A 24,715-nucleotide genomic window follows, 5' to 3' on the forward strand; every position below is an offset into this window, starting at 1 on the left:
GGACTCCATGGTGGAGCCACTTCTAGATTTTGCTGCAATTAATCCTTTTCTCAACAAGAAAAAAGTCTCTTGCCAAATTTCCATTAAGCTCAGACCACCTTTACTTGGGGTTTTTGCATGACTGAGATCATGTGAACAGGAAGCTCCTTTTTTGCTGCTTTTTTCCCATTCTAATTATGATGGTTTTGCTGTACAGCCAATCTGGATATTTTGTCTCTGCACAATGAGTATTATGAAACATAGTATTTGTGTATCCTAAATTTGAGCCCTTTCAAAACACTTACTTAAAGCTTCTTTCTTTTTTTTTTTTTTTAACCACTAAATGAATATTCATGGTTTCATCTGCCTTGTACTGTGAAGTAACTGAGCAAATACAGGAAGGAAATGAAGTTTCTCTTCAAAAGGCAGCAGGGCTGGAATGCAGAGTTGCAAGATTGGGTTAGAGGATGGTTTTGTGCACGTTGCCATCTCCAGTATGTGAGTATACTTACTTATATGGAAGTAGTGGATAGTTCATAAGCTGGAAGGACATTTTGCTGGAGAGGGATTGTGACAGGACAGGGGGGAATGGCTTTAAATTCCCAGAGGGCAGGTTTAGGTTGCATTTTAGAAAGGAGTTCTCCCCTGTGAGGGTGGGGAGGCCCTGGCCCAGGTTGCCCAGAGAAGCTGTGGCTGCCCCATCCCTGGAAGTGTCCAAGGCCAGGTTGGACAGGGCTTGGAGTGACCTGGGACAGTGGAAGGTGTCCCTGCCCATGGCAGGGGGTGGCACTGGGTGATCTTTGCAGTCCCTTCCAACCCTTCAGTGATTCTACGACATGACACTTTTGGATCACCAAGCAATGACCCAATACAGCAGCTCAGGAATTCTTTCCCAAGCTATGCCCTGGACTGTTGGCTAAGCCATATTTTTTGAATACAAGAGTGACTTTAGAGCTGAGTTGCTTTGCCCTACAGGACTGTGTTAAAAGTCCCCCTGTATTTGTAGGGATCAGTGTCTCCTACCTAAATAACAGCCAAGGATTTGCAGTTTCCTCTCCCTGTACCAGAACCTTTACAAGCACCAAGGCTGAGGCATTTTCTAAGGAGTCCCCTCATAATTGTCTGTGACTGACAGACCAGAGCTGGAGCAGCAGGAAAGGACAAAAAGCTGATGTCTGTGTCCCTGCTAGGGGATCCCAATGTCTGTGGGGGCTGAAGGGAGGCTGCAGAGGGGCCAGAGCCAGGGTGGGACAAACCCCCCCAGGAGGGTCCCTCTGAACTCTGAACACACTTGGACACAGGGGGGGCTGAGAACAGGAAGGGGTTGCTCAGAGGGGAGTCAAATCTCCATCTGTGGAGGCTGAGGGGAGGGAGAGGTGGGGGTTGGTCTCTTCTCCCAAGGAACAGGAAATAAAACAAGGAAATAGGCCCAAGTTGCACCACGTGGGGTTTAGATTGGATATAAGGAAAAGTTTCTTCACCAAGAGGGCTGTCAAACACTGGGCAGCTGCTCGGAGTCCCCGTCCCTGGAGGGAGTTCAAAGATGTGGCACTTGGGGCCACAGGTTAGTGATGGGCTTGGCAGTGCTGGGGGAACAGTTGGACTCATCTTGGGGTCTTTTCTAACTGATCCTATGCTACTCCAAAGCCACCTGGACATGGTCATGGGCAACCAGCTCCAGGTGGTCCTGCTTGAGCAGGGGGATGATGACCCCCAGCACTCCCAACTGCAGCCATTCTGTGACTCCTAACCCAGAGAAAGCCCAGACAACCCACCCACCTTTGAAACAAACCCCCACAGCCCTGGAGCACCACATCCCTTAACATCACGTACCAAAACCATCCCTTGATTCCACTTTTTTTTATTAAAATATCTCATGTATATTGCTCACATTAAAATACAGCAGTAGTTGAAGTTTAAATATCGCCACGAGTACAGACACTCAAAAAAAAAAAAAAACCAACCCAAACCCACATCACTTTTTAATAAAATAAATAAATCAAATTTGTTTATCAAAGTTTCAGACTGTCAGGGTTAGATGATAAAGTCGTTTCAGACACACTACGAGTCCTAAGACACAGAACTACCCCACCCCCAGGACAGGAGGCTGTGGGGACACCACGTGCAGATTATCTACAGCACAGGGATGAGACACAGAGGCACTGGGGCTGCCAGGGTGGTTACAGTCACAAACCACAGCACAGGAAGGTCCTGCCTTACAGCAGCTTTTGGAGCATGTCCTAGACTAGCATGGCATGGCAAGGCATTTCTGGGAAAGAGCATTTCGATGGATTTTGACACACGCAGAGAAGGGGAGTTTTTATCCCAGCGTTGAGTTGATGCTTAGCTTTATCCTGCAAAGCTGGAGTAGGGAATGGATTTGGTCTTGATTAGATGCTCACAACTATGCTCTGATGCAACACTGATCTTAGGAAGCAGTACCCTGGCATTCTGCTTTAGATGTTATGTGGACTTGGCAGTTAGAATAGCTTCAAAAGAGTCATAGCACAGAGGGACACAAGGCCTGACGGGCAGGGATCTTGTCTTGCTTTACACAGACACAGAAAATTACAGCAAACTGGCAGAGGTTGGAATTCAGAAAAAAAGGAAATAAGAATTGCTTTAACATGGGCAAGACAGCTCAAGGGCATTTGTTTCATTTCCCCTCACCTCAAGGGAGGAAAAAAAAAAACAATCTACAGAAGAAATCTGCACTGCAGGATCACGGATAGTTCAGATTGGGTTCCAGGATGAAAGTGTTCCAGGATTTGTGAAAAGAAAAGGATAGCAAAGAAATCTCACTTTCTCATTAAAGTATTTAAATTCAACAAAAACTCATCGGTTCCCATTGTAGAGGCACAATTCAGAGAAAGCTGCATCTAAAACCTCAGTGAAAACAAGTAAAAACTCTAGTCCAAAAATAAATAAAATGTCATTTACCGGTAGGTTATTTTGCTGGTGTAGTGCAAGGTAAGTAAGGTCAGAGAAGTGCAGTATCACCTTTGTAGTATAAATACTTTCTACATAATTCAGAAGAGCTACAAAATTAGTCTCCAAAAAAATAACTGTGCAACACATCTAAGATAGACAGCATGCTTATTGGGTCCCAGTGTCTAAGCTACCTGTTTAAATATGGGGTTTACCATTGTGTCTCACCTCGTGAGGGAATTCTGAAGCTTGGTCAGAACCAAATTCATTTGCACCTCTCATTGCCTGTAAACAAGTTACCTTTTGTGGATCCCAGTATCCAGTAGCTGTTCATGCCACAGTGAGTCCTGATATCATTTTTTTTTAGTACTTTATTAAGAGCCACAACCAGAAGAACACTTCCTGAATTAGCGACTAGATCTGAATTATCCGCGTCTGGCACTGCGTAAACATTTCCCTCAGTTCTTTCTGTTTGATTTCATTTAAAGCTTCTGGTTCTGCTGGGCTCTTCTGGACCTTTGCCACAGCAAAGTTAATCCCTTGAGTCAATCCTGCCTGGGTGATGTTTGCAACCTGGACCATGGAACTGCGGATTTTAGCGAAGGGAGACACGGCTCTGCTGCCGCCGCCGTCAGCAGGAGAGGGAGTCGTGTGGAGTCCTGTCTCAGGGTTCCCAGGCACAGAGCCGGGGCTTTTATGGGGTTTAGTGAAGTCAGTCCCACCAACAGCTAAGAGCTGAGGATTTGGCTCAGAAGACGGGACATCCAGCTTGGAGGGCCTGGAAGGAACATCTCCCACAGGTTCCGCCCTGGTCTGCGCCGCCTCGGGCGCGTCACTGCTGGTTTGGGTCGCTGGGGGATGGGGCTCCTGAGGACCAGCCTCGGCCTCCGGGACATCCGAGCCCTTACTCCGGGCATCCTGCACAAACCTCTGGCAGTACACATCCATGGGCTTGGCAAACTCCATGTCTGCACTGTCAGCAGAAGGCACGGCCATGTCCTCGCAGTCGGAGCGGCCGGCCTGGGAGTCCTGCCCCTCGGAGGGGACGGGAATGCTGATGCTCATGTCCGTGCTGCTGAGGGACTGCGAGCGGCTGCTCAGGCGCGGGGCCGAGGCGATGATGCCACAGCTGGGCAGCACATAGTCTGTGGGGCCTATGTTCTCCAGGGAGTCCGTCAGCTGGTTGTCCTCGTCCGATTTGGAATTAGTCAGGAAGTCATCGGAATGGAACGAGTCATTATCCGACCCTTCCGTGTCAGACTCGCTTTGGGCTTTGGGATCTGCCGCCGGATTCTCCAAAGTTTCGAGGCTGCTGTCTGATTTCCAAAGATTCACTTTCAGGTTTGGCTTCAAAAAATTGACTTTCACTTCGGGTTTAGCAAAGCTGCCCAGCTTCCGAAGGTTGCTCATGTTCACGTTGGATTTGGTTTGCTTCACCTTCTGGTTGAGGGAGGAGAACTTGCTGAGCAAATAATTCTTGCCCTGGGCCAGGGAGCCTCTGTTCTGAGACCGAATGCCAATGATGTCCTCGTGAGGTTTACTGCTCCTCCTAGAAGAGAGAAATAAAGCTCTAATGTACAGCCAAAGCAGTTTTTTTTATAAACACCAAGTATTGACTGTCTTCCAGTCTATTTCCATAGTAGAGATCGACATTTAGTTACTAGGTTATTCTTTCCTCACAATTAATTTAATCCTTTCCTTACATAATATTGTACCCATATAAGCTAATCAAGCTCAAACCAACAAAAGGAGGGTTGATACAGAATAGTAACTAAAGAAGGAACAGCCAGTTTCTGCAGGCACTTTAATTTTGGAAGAAAATAGATTTGAATTCCCCATTTTTGTAACCCTGACTTTGTGTACACTGTATTCAGCAGCCAGATTTAGCAAATATTCCCTCTGGAATACCTGTAAAAAATAACAAGATTTTCTGGCTGCACTTTCTGCTCAACTGGGAAAAGAAGCTCAAATAGTACCACAATAACCCAGTGCAGAAAAAGAGTTATTGAAATGTCTGCCTGAATAGTTTTTGTTTGTCAAAGTAGAACTGTGCTACACAACACATTTTCTAGCAGTTCATACGGTCTGAACTGGAAGTGTCCAAAATAATGCAAGAGATGGCACTTGAACTGGTAAAACAGGACCATCCTCTTCCTTCTACCCCACTGTCCTTTGTAAAGGACATTTCTTTTAGGCATCACATGATGTGCTTTGCCCCTGAGAAGAGCAGAAGTGGACACAGAATGTCCACATCCTTTATGTACTCACCTTTCCAGCTTTTTCTCAATGATGGGCACATCCAATCCCATTGCCTGCTTTGTGATCCTCAGCATCTCTGCAATGCACTGAAGAGTGTCTGAAATCCAAGCAGCAGCCTGTCAGACCCTTAAAAACACCCCTAAAATCCCAGATTCCACAATCTACAAAGAAATAAGTATAATTTTAACATAATTAAGTTTGTTTGGGGGTTTGGGGTTTTTTTTCTTTCACCTTACGAGTTGCAGTTCAGATTTCAAGCTTACAAATAAGCTTAAAGAATAGACTCTCCTTGATCCCTAAATACTTGGTTCTTAGTGAATCACTGGCACACTGGTACATTAGTGGGAAGAAGAGAAGCAACTGTATTTATTCTAATCCCTGTTGACAAAACTCAGTGCTCCAGGTAAGAAGTGATATTTTTTCCCTTATTAGTGCTCATTTAATTTAGTTAAACAACAAGCAAGACCATTTCCAGACACTGATTTCACTAAAAAAAAAAAAAATCAATTTCTTCAGCTCTTTTAGGAGCTCATTTTAACTTCATTTTGTAAGGTTTTGGAGCAGTAAAGACCTGGACAGGGAAATGTCTCTAGTTCTAGAGAGACACGTTGCTTTAAAGCTGCATTTGGAATTTATTTTTCTTTCTATTAAAGCAGTAACATCCACATGTTCACCCAGGAAACCACACAGAGGGTTTTTTATGGTTCCCCACCCTGCACAACTGGATTATATCAGAATAAATTCTGAAGAAGGACAAGTTGAGAGCCATGGAACAAGTGTTTCCCAGATAAACAGTGCGATACCGAATGCACTTTTATGCCTAAAGCTTTTCCATATGAAACAAACCTTTTCCATCTTCTTCTGGGTTTCTCACCACAGCTCTGAGGGTGTGAAAATACCCACTCAGCTCTTTGTACTTGTAATGCAGCCTCATGCAAGAGAACTTGGGTTTGCCAAAGAGAGTAGGCTCAGGCCCTGAGAGAAAAATCAGATTAGAAATCTTTAACCAAACACTAAAGAGATGCTGCAGAGACTCTACCTAAATATATGTACCTGTTGACAGCCTTTGTCAGCAGAAAAAGCTTCATGTTTTCTTTAGACACTTGAAATGAAAGATTTTCACAATAACTAAACAATCAATTACTTAAAGAAAGCAATTAGACTCCCTGTATGTCTAGTATAATCCAGCTGATGGTTTATAACAAAGAGAAGTTTTACACCTTCTACATCCTGCAGTTTTTTAGGGAATGCTCTTGCAAGGATTAAAGGGAAAGCTAATACATTTCTACCAGGTGGATGCAATGAAGTTTCCAGCTCTCTTCAGTGCACTGCTTATATCTACAGCACCAAACAAGTTGCAGATGAAGATGTTTCAACTCTACATCATGTTTCTGTACATCAGGATGTGTCACAAATCTCTACACGGTGCTGTGTAAGAGACCTTGCCACTGCATTCTTCAAAATTGCACAGACACAGGGAAAGTTACAGCCAGGACATGATGAAATCACTGGCTATTGTGTAATGGAGAGTTAAACTCTAGCAGGGGGCCACAAAATTTCCCTCCCTTCTCTCTCTTCCCTCTCTTTTTCCTCTGCAAAAAAAGTCAAAGCCATCACATCTTTAATGCTTTCAGCAGCAGCTGCTGGATTTAGCCTGCAGATGGTACATTCTATAGCCAAGTTAAATGAGCATAACAAGGTGATTTTGTAACAGCATGTTTATCATCAAGCCTCGAGAAAGAAGTCTTAAAAAGCTATGAAGCAGATTTAAAGAGCAATTCCAAGCCAGGTGCTGCCTTTGGATCAAAGAAAGAGAGCAGTGAATGCACGAACCTGTGACTCATTACAGAAGTTGATCAAGTTGTTTGATAAATAATGAAATTGTTTTTGATGATTCCCTGGTTCTTTTAAGAAAGAGGGAAAACTTTAGAACCTTAGCAGTGATCAAAGTTTCCATTTCAAACAGCAGAAAAAGCCAGGCCTGGGAGGGAACAGATAATTCTGGCATCTGTTAGGAGCAAGAAAGTCCAGTCATGGTGAACTGCCCAGCATTTATGCCACACATCCAGGCTTGCTGCTTCAATCCATCTGCAGGATGCTTTGAGGAGGGCTCAGCTATTGTTAAGAGCATTCAAAAAAGATACAGGCTGATTATTTTCTTACCTATTTCTATTTTTTCCAGAGCTTCAAGACCTAACCTTTGGTACTGATTCACCTTGTCGACTTCATCATCATAACTAGGAGAAAAGAAACAGAATTTAATGCTTCCTACTGATCTAAATCAAAGCTCCTAGAAATAAACTACACATAGTAAGAGAAGGCAGTGACTTACTAGGCCACATAGTAGGCAGAGTTGGAAAGTAACAGCAGAACATCCACGTCCCTGTGAGTGGCATCAATGAGACTGAGGAAAGGGAAGAAAAATAAATACAGGGGAGAAGGTTTTATTTGTAGAGCTGTAACCCCTGCCCAGTGTATTCTGGGGACACTCTTTTAGAATTCAACACATGTTACAACATGAAGTTTGGACTATGGCCCATTATCTTGTGTGGTGCTGCTGCCTGTTCAGAGTCACTGAAAAACCCACTCAGGTGGGTCAGTTATTGGGGGGCCACTTCACAAGCCACAGTGTGATCACCTACAGTAAGTGGATCCATGTAAGCAACACTCTCTCCCAAACCTGAAGTTGCCTAATAGCTCAAATAGGTCAGCAGAAGGCCCAAAAATAAATAGAAAACCCTCAAGCTATTAAAAATGCCAGCAGACAAATGGAAAAATACCTCAGACTCAGTGAAGGTGATGAGTCTGTGCCCTGAATAGCTGTCACAACAACCTGCTCTGCTATTTTTAGATGCTGAAGTTTAACCTGCAGAGGATCTCACCACTACTTTTCTTTTCCAAGCTAGTGAACTCTGAACTTGATAAGGAGGGGAGTTAGTTCATGCCCACTACTTTTCACAAAGAGAAATCTAGACTTTCCTATGCTGACTCATTCCCCAAGAATTTAATCTGGCTCCAAAGTCAAGTCACACTTTCCCTATAAATCAATAAGGTGCAACAGCTCCTCAAGCAGCCCCTTCTAGAACTAGGGGTGGTTCTCTCTCTGGCACCCACCAATTTTGGCAACATGAACTGACTGAAGGCATTTCCAGGTGATGTTTCAAAGGGGCACCATTTTTATGGCACTTTGTGAAAAGCACACATTTAGAGGACCTTTTCTTTTCCAATTGCAAGTATTCAAACCCTTCAAGGACTCCTGTCATCCTGTGGAACTGTCCACTTGTGTTCTGCTAGCCCAGCTACCAAAACCATTTCCCATGAGCAGTAACAGGCAGGGCAGAGCAGCAGCTGAGCAATTCTGACTGTCCAACCTACCTTGGGTCACAGTCAATCAGTGCCCAACCTCCGTGGAATTTTTCATCATCTGGTAAGAGTAGCTTCATGTAGCTCTGCAGCAGCTGGCTGATCAACTCCTGGTGGCTCCTCAGGTTCTCCTTGTGCAGGGCTTCGTGTTCCTTCTCTTTGGTAAATATGGAGTACAGATCCTCTGTGACAGGGATGCCCTGCATCAAATCTGAGTGAAACCCATAAAACACCAAACAAGAAACAAAGTTAAAAGTGACAGACAGCAAATTCCTTCCAAATGTTTCATATTTACTGATGCTCTTGGTAATCTTCCTGAACACAATGTTGCCTCAGTAGGTATTACACTGCTTTCAGTGAAAAACATTTTAAGAGACACCTGCTACATAAATTTAACTTAGTTTAAAAAAAGAGACACTACAAGACATTTAATGCTAAAACAAAGTCACACTGCACACAAACCCTCTGAACTGAGTGTTATTTGATCTCCAAATGGAGAATCACTGTTTCTTATGGTGTCCATCACACAGACATGAACATTATCTACACCCAAGGTACTTTTAAGCTTCAAGATGAAAAAAAACAAAAAACAAAATCAGTCAAAAGATAAAGCCAAGATGATTTTAATGAACTTTTCTAAATACCATAGTTCAGCTTAGTTGAAACTGTACTCTTACCTATGACTGCTTGCCTATAAGCATCCCTGAAACGATTCAAGTAGTATCTGTTTGCAGAATTAACTCCATCCTTCATCACCCCTGCCAGCTTCCTCTCCCCAGTCCTGGTGAAGTCCCCCTGTCACATAGAACATGCAGATCATGCACAGATGCACCTGGAGAGCAGCAGGCTCAGCTCAAAAAGTTTTGGCACTCTGAGACTCAGAGCTGAATATGTAACAACTCAAAAACTATCCACAAGTAACTATTTCATACAGAAGTTGAAAATATTGATTTTTCAAAGGGCATGTACTCCTGGCATTGACTCTGCAGAGAATCTTGTGTTTAACAGATTTAGGATTCAATGGGAAACAGAAATTTGGACCTACATGCCAGCTAACATTAAAGTAGAACATTCAAGATGTCAGTCCACTGTGGTGTTTGAATACCTCAAAAAAACCCTTTATGTTTTGGCCTTCAACCTAAAAGGAACACCACTGAAACAAAAGAGAAGACTGGAGCCTACTGAAAAATGGTTTTCATCTTTTATGTTTTTGCTACCAGAACAAGACAAACAGAACATCCTGAAGGAGAACAGCACATATCCTCACAACCTCAGAAACAAAAGCCAGTTTCTAGGCCACAGAAGGCTTGGAATTTGAATAAAAAGCTGTTTTGGTAGTTACAGTTCATTAGAGGATTCTATTTTCAGAGGCACTCTGAGCAGTGGCACAGAGCAGTTCTAAAAGCCATGTCAACTACTCTGAAGAATATTTCAAGTGTGTTTCACTTTCAAATTGAAAGAAATACCACAATTAAAAAGAATTTAATTCATGAACCTCAACAGCAAATAGAGAAATCTTCAAACAGAAGGCCTGAAAATCTAGATCTATAACTGGAGGTCTGTGCTTCAGATTTCAAGTTAAATATACATAATGAAGACAAGCATGTCAGGCTGGCTTTTACGATTTTTTAAAATAACCTAATCACAGTTCCGTAGAGGTTTGAAGAGGGATTTCAGAAGCATTTCCACCATAATGATTTTTCTCATGTCACATACAAAGAATACTAAAATTTGTTTCACCAGGGACTTAAACAGACAGCAAGTACATCAAATTCTGTGACTTTTCAAAGCAGCAGGAGTTAAAAAGTAAGGAGTTTCATGCCTGATCTTGGTAAACAGACTGCATTCACAGAATCACAGAATCAGCTGGGTTGGAAGGGACCTCAGAGACCATCAAGTCCAACCCTTGATCCAACCCTGCCGTGGTTCCCAGCCCATGGCACTGATGCCACATCCAGTCTGTCCTTAAACACCTCCAGGGATGGAGAATCCACCACTTCCCTGGGCAGCCCATTCCAATGGCTGAGCACCCTTTCTGTAAAGAATTTCTTCCTAATTACAACTAATTAATTCTTTAGAAAGTATAAGTAATTAATATCACCCTGCTACCTCCACATCCTGATCTTCAGAGCCTCGGAGTATTTCTGAAGTACCGTAACTGCTTAGAAATGCCAAAAGTGTAACTACAGTCGTGCTAAAATTTAAATGGATGTCATGGTTAATATATATCTTAAACTCTCAGCTCAGCTATGCTTTGCTGCAGACATGAGGAGGATGCAGTTAAAGTGCACCCAGCAGTGCCACGGGACACCGGGCAAGCGGAATTCTCCAGTTCACGCTGAGTGCGACACAAAACATCCTCCTACTCCGAGGGCTCTTCAAAACAAACCCATGGAGAATATTTGGCTTTATTACATAGACAGGAGTTTCTTGGTGCACATAAAACCTGTCACAGCCTCCTCCTCATCATCAGGGCAGGAGGGCCCCTTCCCCGTTACCTTGAGGGCGGCGGTGCCCGCGTACTGCCGGCTGATGGCATCGCCGTTGTTGGCCCACATCACCTGGTAGATCCTGTTGCACTTCACAGGCAAAGGTTGCTCAGGGGGCATCACACCCAGTTTTTTGAGCTGGAATTTGACATGTGTGTGTTAATAAATCATCTGAGATAAGGGTCATTCTCTATGTCAGGGCTCGATAAAAGGAATGGAAACGCTCGCTGAGCGTTTGGTTGTTAAACTTTGTATGATCTGAAAAAGGGACTCATTCTGCTGATTTGTCAGAGTAAATTAATTGTTAGCAGTGAATCACTAATTCATTCCTAAGCATCATATCACTGGAGGCAGCATTAACATATTAATTATGAATGTAGGAGCCAACCATCAAAAAAAATGAGCCAGAGTTACTGGAGATTGCTCAAGATACAGGAAATCTTTCAAAGGAGAATCATCAAAAGAACAGGCATCACAGAACTTTAACATGCATAAACAAGTTAATATGTCTTCTATTGCAAAGGTATTCATGACCTCAAGGGTCTGAAAATAAAAAACAGCTTCTTTTGTTGGTTTATTATTAATGCTTGCACATTTTGGACAGTTACTGTTTAACATCGATACTGAAAGTGAGATATCTTACTCTTCAGGACAACCAGTACTTCAGTTTCCCCAAGATAAAAGCCTTGGGTACAATATAAACTTTAGGCTTTTTACAGACACTGAATTGGTAAAGCTGCACAGCCATAACTGCAGTGCAGTCACTAACCTGGAATAATAGTAAGGGATAACTTGGAATAGATCACAGGTAAACAATTTCCAACTAAAACCAAATGCTCAAGCACTCTTTGCAAGTTAGATGACAATTGATACAAGGCTGTTCACTGACTTTGAAAGCCCTATAAAGTTTCCAGGTGAGAGAAAGCAAGTGCTGTGGCTCCAAGGGAGAGCAAAGGTGAGGAGGCAAATGGAACACTCATGTCATTCACCCTGCAAAGGTCAGGGCATTGCTCTGTCATGAATTGATTCCAAGGCACTTCAGCTACAACACCAGAATCATGCAGCACATCACTAATACTTCAGTGATCACTGAAGCCTCTTCACAACCATCTGTAACACTCTTGATTTTGAAAGGTTGCCTTTGAACTCGAGAGTCACCCTAGAGAGAAATCCTGTTCCCAAACAACTGTGGGATTGCAGGTCCCTCCCCTTGCCCTCCATACTCCATGTCAGGAGACCAGAGCAGCAGATGACAAACAAGAACTGCCAGATACAATGGTCAGAGCCACTCACTTTCCACCCTATTGAAGGACCCACTTTGTCCTTTCTCCTTCCCTTTAAACAGCCAGGTTTGCTCAGTTTGGGCTGGGCTGGAACTGAGCCTTCTAAATTTCAGTTCCAGGACTATTAACCTGTATTAAATCTCTAACAGAACTGTATTTATGAAGTCTTCACAAGGGAGGACAATCACAGATTCTATAGCAAAAAGCAAATGGGGGTCAGGGTAAACAGGAACATGACCAAAGGAAGGACCCTCAGTCTGCTTGGAAATCCCTTCTCTAACATCCACACCACAACAGTCACAGCAATCAGGGATATTAACATCATGAATTAATTATTCCTTTAAACACAGAAGTGACAACTAATCTCCCTGCATCACAGTATTTCTTTCACTTCAAAGTAGCTAAGATAGCATCCAACTTCTAGTTGGATTTTAGTCCCTTAATCTCTCATTTCAGGGAGGGATTTGGGGGTATGATGTTTTGGTTTTAAACTTTGTATTACTGCCTAAAATTACTAAATCAAAACAAGGCAATCCTCTCCAAGATGTGGACAGTCAGTCACCTCCTTTCTGAAGGAGGACACCAGGCATCACTGTTGTACAGTGATTTCCAGCTTTGTATTTGTACATGTTATTCCTTTCAGCTTCAGAGCTCTCCAGGTGTTTCACAAAGATTCTTTTCAGTAGAGGTTAGTTTAGCATTTTTCAAACCCACAGATTTCTCTGTGAATAACAATGAAGTTCTGAGGTACTTGGCCCTTGAGCAAGTGCCCAGTTGACATGCCTGCTGTTCCATGACCACCCTGGCAATGGCAGCCTGCACCACGTTGGTACGATCCAGGCAGTCCATGCAGTTCACCCGAAAAATTCCTTCCTGTTTACAGATCACTCCAGCCTGGTCAACCCTTTCAACAGGAAGAGAACAAAAGCACACTGAGACACTTAAAATGCAGTGTAATTCATCAGCATCTATGAACAGGAGGAGATTTTGCACTATTTATAGGTGCACTCATCACCCAGCCACACCCCACCCTGAATTAACTCCTCTTGTTCCAGCCTATCCTCCACTTTAATCTAGGCTGGATGTCAAATAAATCCTAGTGGGGCCATAAACTTGAATTCAGCATCTAATTGCATCCCAACTCTTGCATATATAATACAAGCTTTCAAGAGAAAAGGCATTTAATTTCAGATAGAGAAGCCAATAAAAATGAACACTGTAATGATCAGAGTAACTGATTGAAGACTGCAGCACATTCATTTAATTCCCTTTAATCAGTACAAACCAAAGGTCAAACACACCTACTGGTTTCAACATAAGGCTGGTTGGTGTTCTAGGGTTTGTGGGTCAAATACAGAGTGTTTCACATTAAATATAAGAAACCCTGAAAGTGTTAAATAAAGTAAGCTCTGGGCAGGAATCAGCATCTGAGAATTTTTTGTTACATGTCTAGAGCACCAAAACTGCAGAACACAAACTGTGACACACAGAAATATAAAGCAAACCAGTTATGACAAGATTAAGGCCTCCAAATATCTACTGTTTGTTGGTTTGGTTTTTTTTTTAACAAATTTTCCACAGTGGTCTAAGAAGAGTTAAGTACCTACCAGCACCACTTCATGTCAAGAATAATATCATGAATGGCATCAGTCAGTGTTTGAACATTTTCAAACTTCATTCCTCGGCTAAAATGCAGAATTTCACAAAAGTTAGTTTGAATTAGAGCAGTGACTTTAATTATTTTATCTTATCTGTAATGTTCACAAAGATAGTGTTTTGGCTGAGTGGGAGAGAGAAGCATTCTCTCCTGCAGCAAACTTGAAACAGGAGCCAATATTCAGAACTTTTCTAAAGTACAGTTCACCATTAAATCCAAGGAAAGAGAATAAAAAATAGTTAAATTCTCAAGAATTTGCATTTTTAATGCTGCTTCCATGAGGAAGAATAAAAATGTGCAGCATCATGTGCAACATTCTGTTCTCACCTTAGTCACAGCCTCAAAAAAAGAGACTATGGATTTGAGATGGGGAGGATGAGTCCTGTTTCACCAGTGACTGCACAGAAAACACACCCACACACATCATCCCCTCCTCCCCTCATCCCACCAGGTTGTTTTTTGGGATTGTTCTCGACTCACTCACTCTCAGTTTGCAAAAAAGAAACAGCCCTGGTCACCACAGAAGTTTTTAGGAGAAAAGTGAAGGAATGAAAACAAAAGCTCCTTCAAACCAGAGATTAAGCATCAAATCAATTCAGGGAACCAACAGGCCTGGGGAAGGCTCCAGGCCATCCCTGTTTTGAGGGGGATTTCCCTCCCCCCCACCCTCTCTGCCAATATCTACTAATGACACACTTATTGAGTCAGTAATGCTCTGCCAGGCCAGATGCAATCCCTAGATTACGTTCAGAAATGAAGATTAAAACAGTTTAGAGCCCATATTGACTCCCACACAGAGGCAGCTTGAGGGAAGCAGGAGAAATACAGGCCTGTGGGACAGATGAAATGCTTGGGCACGTGAGCACTGCACCAGAGCATGGCAGAGTGGAGTCAGGGAAACAGCCACTGCTTGTGCTGATTAAATTAAAATCTGGGGTATTTTATGGTGAAAAACCAGCATCGGGCTCCTGAAAGAACCCATCGTATTGTTATAGAAAAAATCAGGAGAAACAGAAGGGGAGAAGAATTCAAAGCAGAAAGCTACACAGTTTGAAAAAGCAGGTCAGCCACAGCTTTACATTCACAGCATGTCTAAGGAAACTCTCTTGCTTAGAATGTGTGACAATCAAGCTTTGCCCAATAAATAACTGCAAATTTAACAGGTCAGGGACACGAGATGACAAATGGCAGTGCTTGGTTACCCAAACTTAAAATTTTATAGTGCTTTAATTTACAAAATGTATTCTTCCTGTTTAAAAGTGTTTCATGCAGAAACAGAAATCACAATAATAATAACAATAACAATGTTTTCTCCTCCCTTCTCCTCTCCTCTCATGCTAACAGAAAAAGATGCAAAGGTTCATTGTTAAAAGGTTTCTTACCAGTGCTCATGGAAGTCAAAGGAAACATAAGTCAGGTTTGCATTGTTGTAGAGTAGAACTTGTTTAAGGTAAGCATCTCCAATAATCTTCTCTCTGCCTGTTTGATCCACTAAGTTAATAATAACCTGTTCAAAAGTCCAATTAGTTAATACTTGTCATCTTCTACACAGCTTGCTCAGATATATACACCATGCAATAACAAACAGCTCAAGAGTTAAAAGATTTGCAGGAAATCCTGCTGAAGTTACAGTCTTTGTTAGACTGTACCCAAGACAAATAAGCTCTAACAGTTACCTGCCTACACAAACTTTAATCCAGAGGAGCTCTGAATTCACAGGACAGGTACACAGAAGTAGGGTTTACACATTCCCACAAGTTATTGTTTTCAGAGCTTACTTACAGACACTTGAAAAACCTATAAAAGTTCTATTTACGGACCAACCTTACAAACTGTCAACAAGCTTCTAAAAAACCACAACACAGCAGGAAAAAAAAACAAACTAAAAGCATTAACCTTCATCCCCTGCATTTTCATGAGATTACTATTTCATCATGTAGCACTCACCTGCTTTTTGTAGTTTTTCAGCTGCTCTTCAAAGTGTGCACGAAAACAGGGCACAGTTTCATTCTCACCTACAAGGCAGAGCAGTGTTAGACAGAAACAGCCTGTTCAGCAGGAAGGCAAGTCCTGTTTGATGTATTAAATTGTGCCCAAATCTGTGCTCTAGAAAACCAAGACATTGTACAAAATTCCTTTCAAAGGCATTTCATCGATTTGCTCAACTTTGACACTGCTGTTCCACCACAGCAAAAACTTCAATTTTCCTTTCTTCTGCTTTTTGTGTAGAGGAGATGGGACTAAAATTTAATTTTTAATAAGCCTGCTTTATCCCTTTCCCTGTGCACCACACACATAAGCATCTCTTCCCAAGGGGACTCTGACCCTTAGGTATCCCACCCCAACACTTACTCTTGTCCAGGCGGGGCCGTGGGTTGTATCTGTATCCAACTTGGCTCCAGAAAACAGGCACAGAGCCTCGGGTCTGGATGTAGGAAAGAGTGTGGTTGTGAACATGAATCAGTTGCTCTGTCTCAACGTAATTTGCCACGTTTCCATTTTTATCAACACCTCTCCTTTTGTACCGCATTCCTGGGAGGAAGGAAATGGTCAAAGGAATATTTCAGTACTTGACTTAAACATTAGTAACTTTTGTTGCTGTTTTTGGCAACACTAACACAGGCTCTAGCCAAAATCCATCATCAGTGGTAGAAGTCACTCCTATCCTGGTTTATTCCTCAGAAGTTATTTTGACTATATGGATAAAGTTTATTTACTGACATACTATGGGCAGCACCACAAAGTCAAAGTTAATCTCTATTCCATCATAAATGATACATTTTTTCCTGTTCTGTCACATTTAGCATAAAGTTTTACTTTAGTGCTCAATATTTTCATGAGCCTAAAAGGCCATTTTAACTCCACCTCTCAGAGATCCCACAAGCAGCCCAGGAAGTCCCACAAAACAGAAGATTCCCCCTCCTTGTTTTAAGTTGTATAATTAACTCTGCACATAAAGAAGAGCTAATGGACTCCTGGCTACCCAGTTTTGTGCCCAGCCAGCCCTGAGCTGCTCATTAAACAGAGAAGTGTTTGCAGATCCTTTTCTCAAAGGAGAGGACATCACTGTCTCAGGAAGGAGCAGGTGGTAGCAGAGGACAGGGAAGGAATAAGAGGGCTGGAAAAAGGGCTCAACAGCACTGTCTAAGGAGTATAGGAGGGAATGGAAGAGGGGAGAAATAGGGAAGGGAAAGGAGTGCAAAATACCTACTCAGGGACCTTTACTGGGAGATTGTCAAAGCACTATTGCAGCCTTTAATCAGACAGGCTTTTAGACTAAAGCATCAGATACTCCTCACTTATGCCCTGCCACCAATAGTGGCTCTTACATCAAAACCCAAACTTAATCATCCACAAATAAATTAAAAAAAAAAAAATAAGTATACTTAACACAGAAGTATCTTTAGCTTTTAAAGCAGTGTTTCCCCTGTTTTGAGGTTTTTGGTGGGGAGTTAACTACACTATTTCAGAAATAAAGACCCACTGAACTCTTGGCTAAAAGTACGTGCTACAGAATTAATCAAACACCCAATCCTATAACTATTCTTCAAAATATTGCATCAATTTATCAAAACAATCTTTTTGTGTCAAGAGAGAAAGTTCTGAACACTTTGTGCTCTGGAGTAGAAATCAATTGAGCACAGTGACATTAACAGTAAAAGCAAATGAATAACAAATTACCCCTCTGCAATTCAGTTCCTGTATCTGTGTAACAATTTAGTATTGAGAAGGCATACTGAAAACTAGATACCACCCTGAAACTCTGAAGTATTTACTCCAAGTTGTTCTGACAAATAATGTTCCTGGGAACTGAATTAAATAAAAGTGAGCAGTGGTACAAAGGGCAGTCCCACACCAGGGTAAGCTTTCCCGGGGTTTTTTCTTTGTTTTATGACATGCTGAAAACCTGACTGTGTAGGAAAGCAGTTGGACACAATGGAGAATATCTCAATAAAAATCAAATAGCCTGAAAAGCCAGAGTTGAACAAGACCTAGTAAATTGTAGAGTGATTCAATCTCTCTTTCCGAGATCCTAAGGACAGGGAAGAATTATGTTTGCCTTGCACTTTATTTGACTTATTCCAGCAGCAGCAAGGCCAAAGCATCCCTCTCCAGTGCTCAGGAACAACCCCAATGCCTTGGCCTGGGTTTGCCTACCAGCTCTGTGCCGACTGCGGCGGGAAATCAGTGCCACCAGAAAGGTGGGATGAACGTCATCCACACACGTGGATTCCTGAGGAGGAGTTTCAGGGCTGCTCTTATCATCATCAGAAGATTCACTGTAGTTTACTACAAGCTCTTCAATCTGCACAAATCCTTGAATGATGGGTATGATCCAGAAGTCCACTTCAGCATTCTGAAGGGTACAAAAAACATTTATTCCTCTTGGTTCTACATCACCCACAATTCTTTCTGTCATTTCTCATGTTTACAAAACAATTGCTTCTCGTGCTTTTAGTGTTTTAAGCAATGTTTGCCATATCCTTGTCTTATTTCTGTGAGTGGCACCAGCATTTTTCCTCCATCAGTTGCAGGGCTTTTAAATCAGGAGGAAGAAAGAAAACAACTTTAGATTTTTCTGTGGAGATGCAGCACATTGAATCAAGGCAAGGCAAAAAGCTCTTCTCTGCTCTCAGCTATCCACAGACAGAAGAAAACATTTTTAAAATTTCTTCTAAAAAAAGAAATTCTTTTTTCAATTTTACCCAAAGAGAGTTTTCAATACAGCATTATATCTGATGTTTAATCACATTAAAAGCCTAAAGTAGTATTTTCCCATGTCAAAGATAGTCAGTTCAGATAGAACAGGAAATACAGGTACCTTATTATCTAGTTTCTGCCTTAAGGTAGTTTTACAACCTCTATGTGGGCATATACTATATCACATTTATATAGGTGGGTAGTTTTTAACCTGTTTTCAGCAAAACATACCAGCATAAGCTTCAATAGGGGCCAACTTAGCACTCAAATCAACTGGTTCAGGGTTCTGCTACCCTAAAACATCAATTTCTTAAATAGAATTGAGATCCAGATTCCCCAATGCTCAGCTCTTTCCCCAAGGTTATATCATTTAGATCCCCATTTATATCTTAGAACATGAAAAATACAACTGGTTAAACTCCTGCATCATACACAAATTATTAGAGGATGCAGGTTTACCCTGCTGTAACTCCATAACCATTTGATTATGCTAAATTATTAATGAAAAAGATGCAGGGCATAAAGCAAGATGTCTGCTGGCATCTTTAAAGAACATAAGACTTGGCCTAAACTGGCATACAATAGTTAGTAACTTAATCCTTTATCTCCAAGTTTAGTTTAAAATGAAGGAAAATCATATATTGAAGAGGGAATGGTGGTTCTATGTTTCTTTAAGTGTTTCTTAGCCAGGAAAATGTTTTCTTTGCTCTGAATAGCTGCTCAGGACAACTTGTTCTACACTGTTTTTACATTGATCAGCTACTCTGTTCGAGGAGAAAACACTACTCTCCACTATGGAAAACAAAAATCTTATCTCAGGAAAACTTTGGAATTCTGAGTTACTTCTTTTCTGGTTCCTCCTTATTATAAAGCTCAGCTCTGTCCAGGGATAATCCATTTCACAGATGAATACAACTTAAATTCAACTTCAGAAGTCAGCACAAAAACATCACACCAAGTTATTCTACATTGTTTTATAGTAGTAAAATTTTAAATTCAGCTGAAGTTCATTCATTAGCAACAATCACAGGCTAACTAGAAGGCTGGGGGAAGAAGGTAATGCTAGCTGCTCAGCTTAAAGAAGGCACAGCCCTACTCCTGCCCTGTCTGCCAAGCAGGTTCTCAAGCAAACTTCTGAACCCTTGAGTAAACGTTTCAACTAAAACTAAAAAGTGATTCTCATAACACATTTAGAAATAAAAAACTCACATCGATGCTGATGAGATCTTCAATCATGTGCTTGTTCCAAAAGAATCTGTCATCAACCTGTTTGAGACAAAAAAGGGCAGGTTTTGCAACATCAGACACCCGAGTTCACCTGTTTATTCACTGCAGGTGCACACACAGGTCTCAAAAGTGTTCAGTTCAGTTCCAGTCATGCTGCTGGAGGCTTTTGTTCCTCTTCCTTGCACTGAAGTTGGTCCCTGTCATGCACCAGAGGCCTATCCTGGTGTTTCTGGAGAGTCTCCATTAAACATGTTCCAAGGCAAAGTTCCTACATAGAAGCTTTTAGCAATTTTGACTAAAGGTTTTTATAAAGTATTTTTATCAGCCCAAGTTCTTCAGCTCACCAACATTCTGCCTGAGCAACCAACCCACTGGTAACTACACCCATACTCAGGTTTTATGTTTTTAAGTAAAGGTTGCTTAAAATACAGCAGAATGGGACAGATGCTCACTTTTGTAACAAAAGGATAGATTTTGTTACCTTGAAAGACCTTGAAAATGTAAAGAGACAGTTCAAAGACACCAAGAAAGAGGCTTCTGGTTTAAAATCCCTCCCATTATTTACACAAATGATGTTGGTCAAAGCCAGCACAAAGGTTTGTTACAGTTTAAGAGTATTGCATAATTCAGCAAAGAAAATATTTCATTGAAGTGTAAAAAGGAGTTACAACTTCTGCTATAGATTGCAGCAGTGGGACCAGTCAGGTTTGGAGCACAGGCATCATGGACCAGCACATCTCCCAGATGGAAGAATCAAACAGGACACACTTACTTTTCTCCACAGGGATAAGTTTGTTTTCTCACACGTGCTCTGTCTCTGCACAGAATTTGTCAGGTCATAGGTCAGGCTGTAGTAAAAGGAGTCTGAATCCATGAACATTTTGAACAACTCCTCTAATAATCTCTTCTCCAGCCTCTCTTTCTCTTTGCTTTCTTTAATCTGAAAGAAAAAAATGGCTTTTTTAATTCTCTGTGAGTGACAAAGAGTCCAGGCCATATTTGCTAAATGCTATTTCTAACTCTCTAGGACAAACTCTTTCCATTGAGGAGCAGGCTCTTAAAAACCCCAGCACAGATAATACAAACAAGGGCCAGCATCCTCAAAAATATCATGTTATTACTTTTACCATTCAAAGCAGTCAACTTCTGGAGCTGAACATTTAAGTAGGATGTTTCAACCTCAAGAGTTTAAGAAATATTGCAGCCAACCCATTCTAATTTTAATAAATGTTGTTTGGATTTCCTAATCCAAGCCATTGTTGTGTTAAAAGCACTTCGATGAGATTGTTTGGTGTTCTCTGAGGAACTGGGCACCAAATTTTGTCTCCAGTTCTATGTTGTAAGAGAGATGCTTATGTAGAACAATCTGTAGAAGTTTAGAATCTCAGGAGAAGGTAATGCTGGTAAGAAGGAACTCTATCAGCAATTCTGCCAAAATTATGTAATTGCAAAACACAAAAAAAAAAAATCATAGAATTGCCACAGTTAAATAAAATAAAAAAAAATAAACTATACATCAAGACAGTAGTTCCACATTCTGCAGTTTTTCACTAGTTCTTTAAGGTCTTAGTACTCCATTTGATCATCCATCACAACCTTGGAATTATAAAGAAAACATTATGGAAAAAAAACACAAGGAAACAGTAGAAAACTTTACCTTCTTCTTATTTGGAGCAGACACATTTGATTTAATTTGAGTAAGAGTCTTCAGCAGAAATTTTGTGTCATCTGGGGACTGTGTTATCTTCTCTGGCTTGTTTATCCCAAAATGGTGCTTTTTACAAAGCTAAATAATGACATTGAATTAAAGCCAACAATTAGATACTCTTTAAAAAAGTTCAAAAAAAATTTAATTAAAGCCTACAAAAATCAAGACTTGGATGTTCACAAACCTAAGGGAGACACTCTGAAACACAGGGGGAACAGGCAGGTTTCAATCTAGAGCCTCATTCTTACTGTTTTTTTTACAAAATGCACTTTCTCCTGTGATTGTGAGGATGTCTGCCTCAGTTTGACATGACTTGAGTATCCAGACTCACCTCAGCTTCCCACCCAAGTTACACTGTAAATTGGTATCACTCACTTGGTTATTCTATAACCAAGTTCTAGAATTAACATTCCAAAATCAGATGAGAGCAAGAGCATCTATTAAAAAAAAAAAAAATACTTTCTCCTAGTTCAGTGTTGTATTCTCAATAAGCTTTATGAAATCTAGGTACAATTTTATTGTAATTTCCCTCCCTAGCACAACTTGTGATTTCTATTTAAAAAATAGTTTTAATCAAAAAAATGTTATTTAAAAAAGCACAACCAGGAAAAAAACCAAACTTTTATTTAACATTCAAATTTCATTGAAGCAGAAGGGGGAAGGTGAGAATTCCTTGAGCACTGTCATACCTCCAGCTCCAGATCCTGAGGTTCTGTTTCAGAGAGTGGAATCACAGCTATCTTTGTTATTTTGCAAACCTCATGATCTCCAGGGAGTTTGCCAATCAAAGCTTTCTGACGAATTAAAAGCAGCCACCATGGTAAATCTGGGAAAAAAAAAAAAAGATTAGTAGATGCTTTTATTTGTCTTGTCAGGCATTTACTTTGATAAGTCTGCCAGAAGCTTCTCCCCAGTGTAAAACCCCTGCCAGGAACCATTTGACCAAAAGACTCCAGTGAGTGATGATTCACTATTGCTGTGATTTGTCATTAGGCATCGCAATTAAAAAATAAACAAACGCTAAAAAATACTTATTCAGCCTGTAATACAGTAAGATTAACTATTTCATAGACTTATTAGAGGTAAAGCTACCCCTGCTTCATCTCCAGCCATCAGCAACCTCTAGGATGAAGCACAACCCCACCAATGTCACCATTGGCAGAAAATTTGAGAACAGCTGGAGCTCAGAGAGAAATAAAAGATTTTCCCTTGACATCCTGTGTTGTGTATCAAACAGCAACCAAGACAGACACAGGTAACAGCTGATCACAAGGCTCATGAGTTGAGAAATCTGGTGGGCAAACATGGGCTGCAGCATGAAGCAGTTTATATATGTTAAAAGCCTCATGAATCATTCCTGAAGTAATATACATGGAGTGGTAGAGGAACTAATGGCATAAAAATCAATGAAGATATTGGTAACTGGTGCATGTCATACACACATTTAATCTACAACACTTGCAGTTACAGCATCAACACTTCAATGAGACAGGGAAACAGAGCAACAAACATTCCCCCTGACTGCTGAATAATGCCTGGACATTCCTGGATTTTAATCCCTTGGTTACAGCAGTAGCATGCTGGTTGTGTGCTGGGCTTTTAGGAACCAAAAGTTCTGTTAAGAGAGATGGAAAAGGCACAGAGAGTCTTCAAGGCAAACATACACACTTAGCATTTCTCCCAGCTGAGAAGAAACCAACTGAGTTTAACTGAAAAGTTCACGAAAAGACATAAAAAGCCTGCTATGGCAGACTGGAATATGCTTCCACACTCGTGATGGCAGATTGTGTCATGTATTGTGCCTTTGAATACCATCCACAGCCTTTGAAAAGTCTATTTAGCAGTTTTAGAGCAAATACAAAGCCTGTTCTCCTTGCTCAGTAAATTCTAAACAGCATTTTATCCTCTGAGTGCTTAAGAGAAACACAGAAAAACCCAGCAGTGCCTTTTATCTGAAGAAAAGAAATAGTCATTGCAAACAGACAACTGTGTGCTGTGACACCCCACTCCTTACTTTGATTCTACATTACTGTCTTTAGAAAAAAGACTTGCTTATGTTGGGCATTAAGAAGCCTTTAAAAATGTCAGGTCCTCATAGTCACAAATGTGCTGTGAGAACCAGAGGGAGCCTTCCAAAAAGGGAGGAGGGGAAGGGGAATGAAATGCACTGTTCCTGAACACAGCAGTGGAATCCTAATCCCTGCAGGATCAGACACAAGTCAGGCCAGAAGGGATCCCAGGATGTCACCCTGCTCAAGCTCTGAGGTTGCACCAGGTTACTCCAAAGCTGTCACATAGGCACAGTCTCCTAAAAACTGGTCACAGGATAACAAATAAGGACAAGAGAGTGACAGCAAATGCCACCAAGACAGTCATCCTCACTGACAAGCAGGTGCTGGAACAGCTTTTCTGTACAGGTAGAGGGAACATGACTTGGGGAACACCTGCCTTTGCCTCCAGCAAGCACAGGGGTAAGATGGAAATAAGATGGAAATAAGAAAAAGGAAGCTGAGGAAAACAGGACAGGTTCTGTGCAAGTGAACAGACCAATGAATAAGAAAATCCTTTTAAAAAGGAGAAACTGAAATGCTGCAACAGATGAAGATGCCCATCACTTCACCTAAAAAGAAGGCCTGCCCTTTTCTATATTGCTTTTTAGAAGGCAAAACCAACAGTCTCTGGAAGCCCAGGGCAATCCAAGCTTAACAGAAGGGTAATACAATAGGGCATCCAGACAGATATTCCTGTGGGGGAGTCCTATAATCTCATCTATTCCCACCTATGGAAGGTTGACCACACAACTTTCTCCTGTGAGACCACCAGTGTATGTCAGAAAAAACAGATACTCTTTTAAGCAAGGAAACCATCTAGAGATCCAGTGAATTAACCAGTAGAGCTCTACTGGAAATAAGGATAAGGTAAAGGCATTTCTGAGCAGATATGCCATAGCAAAAAAAAATGGAAAAGAAAATCTCTACCTACTCCTCACTTGACCTTATATTGACAAACCCTGGCAGCAGCAAACAAGAACTTAAGAGCTTAATAAACCAAGCAGTTCTGTATCCCTTTGTCATTTTTCAAAATGCACTCAAATGTCATCCTGGTGTGCATTTCAAAACTC

At 41.3% G+C, this 24,715-nt stretch overlaps 1 protein-coding gene across 2 annotated transcripts in view; it reads right to left on the reverse strand.

The window, feature by feature from the left end:
* Positions 1-1,824: 1,824 nt before the first annotated feature.
* The window catches only part of INPP5F (inositol polyphosphate-5-phosphatase F), a 42,860-nt gene continuing 19,969 nt past the window's right edge, over positions 1,825-24,715 (reverse strand). For both annotated transcript variants that reach the window (XM_027655359.1, XM_027655360.1), the window contains exons 3-20: positions 22,284-22,420; positions 21,544-21,672; positions 20,659-20,826; positions 19,869-19,925; positions 18,117-18,315; positions 16,311-16,490; positions 15,906-15,973; positions 15,341-15,465; positions 13,909-13,986; positions 13,085-13,205; positions 11,028-11,156; positions 9,207-9,324; positions 8,542-8,740; positions 7,499-7,570; positions 7,330-7,403; positions 6,013-6,141; positions 5,176-5,263; positions 1,825-4,456 (exon numbers count right to left, since the gene is read on the reverse strand). In XM_027655359.1, coding sequence (XP_027511160.1) covers positions 3,322-4,456; positions 5,176-5,263; positions 6,013-6,141; positions 7,330-7,403; positions 7,499-7,570; positions 8,542-8,740; positions 9,207-9,324; positions 11,028-11,156; positions 13,085-13,205; positions 13,909-13,986; positions 15,341-15,465; positions 15,906-15,973; positions 16,311-16,490; positions 18,117-18,315; positions 19,869-19,925; positions 20,659-20,826; positions 21,544-21,672; positions 22,284-22,420 — 3,206 coding nt within the window. In that variant the 3' untranslated portion in view covers positions 1,825-3,321. The remainder of the gene's footprint in view (positions 4,457-5,175; positions 5,264-6,012; positions 6,142-7,329; positions 7,404-7,498; positions 7,571-8,541; positions 8,741-9,206; positions 9,325-11,027; positions 11,157-13,084; positions 13,206-13,908; positions 13,987-15,340; positions 15,466-15,905; positions 15,974-16,310; positions 16,491-18,116; positions 18,316-19,868; positions 19,926-20,658; positions 20,827-21,543; positions 21,673-22,283; positions 22,421-24,715) is intronic.

The sequence above is a fragment of the Corapipo altera genome, unplaced genomic scaffold, assembly GCF_003945725.1.
Source record: "Corapipo altera isolate COAL_440 unplaced genomic scaffold, ASM394572v1 180, whole genome shotgun sequence".
In the NCBI taxonomy this organism is placed as follows: domain Eukaryota; kingdom Metazoa; phylum Chordata; class Aves; order Passeriformes; family Pipridae; genus Corapipo; species Corapipo altera.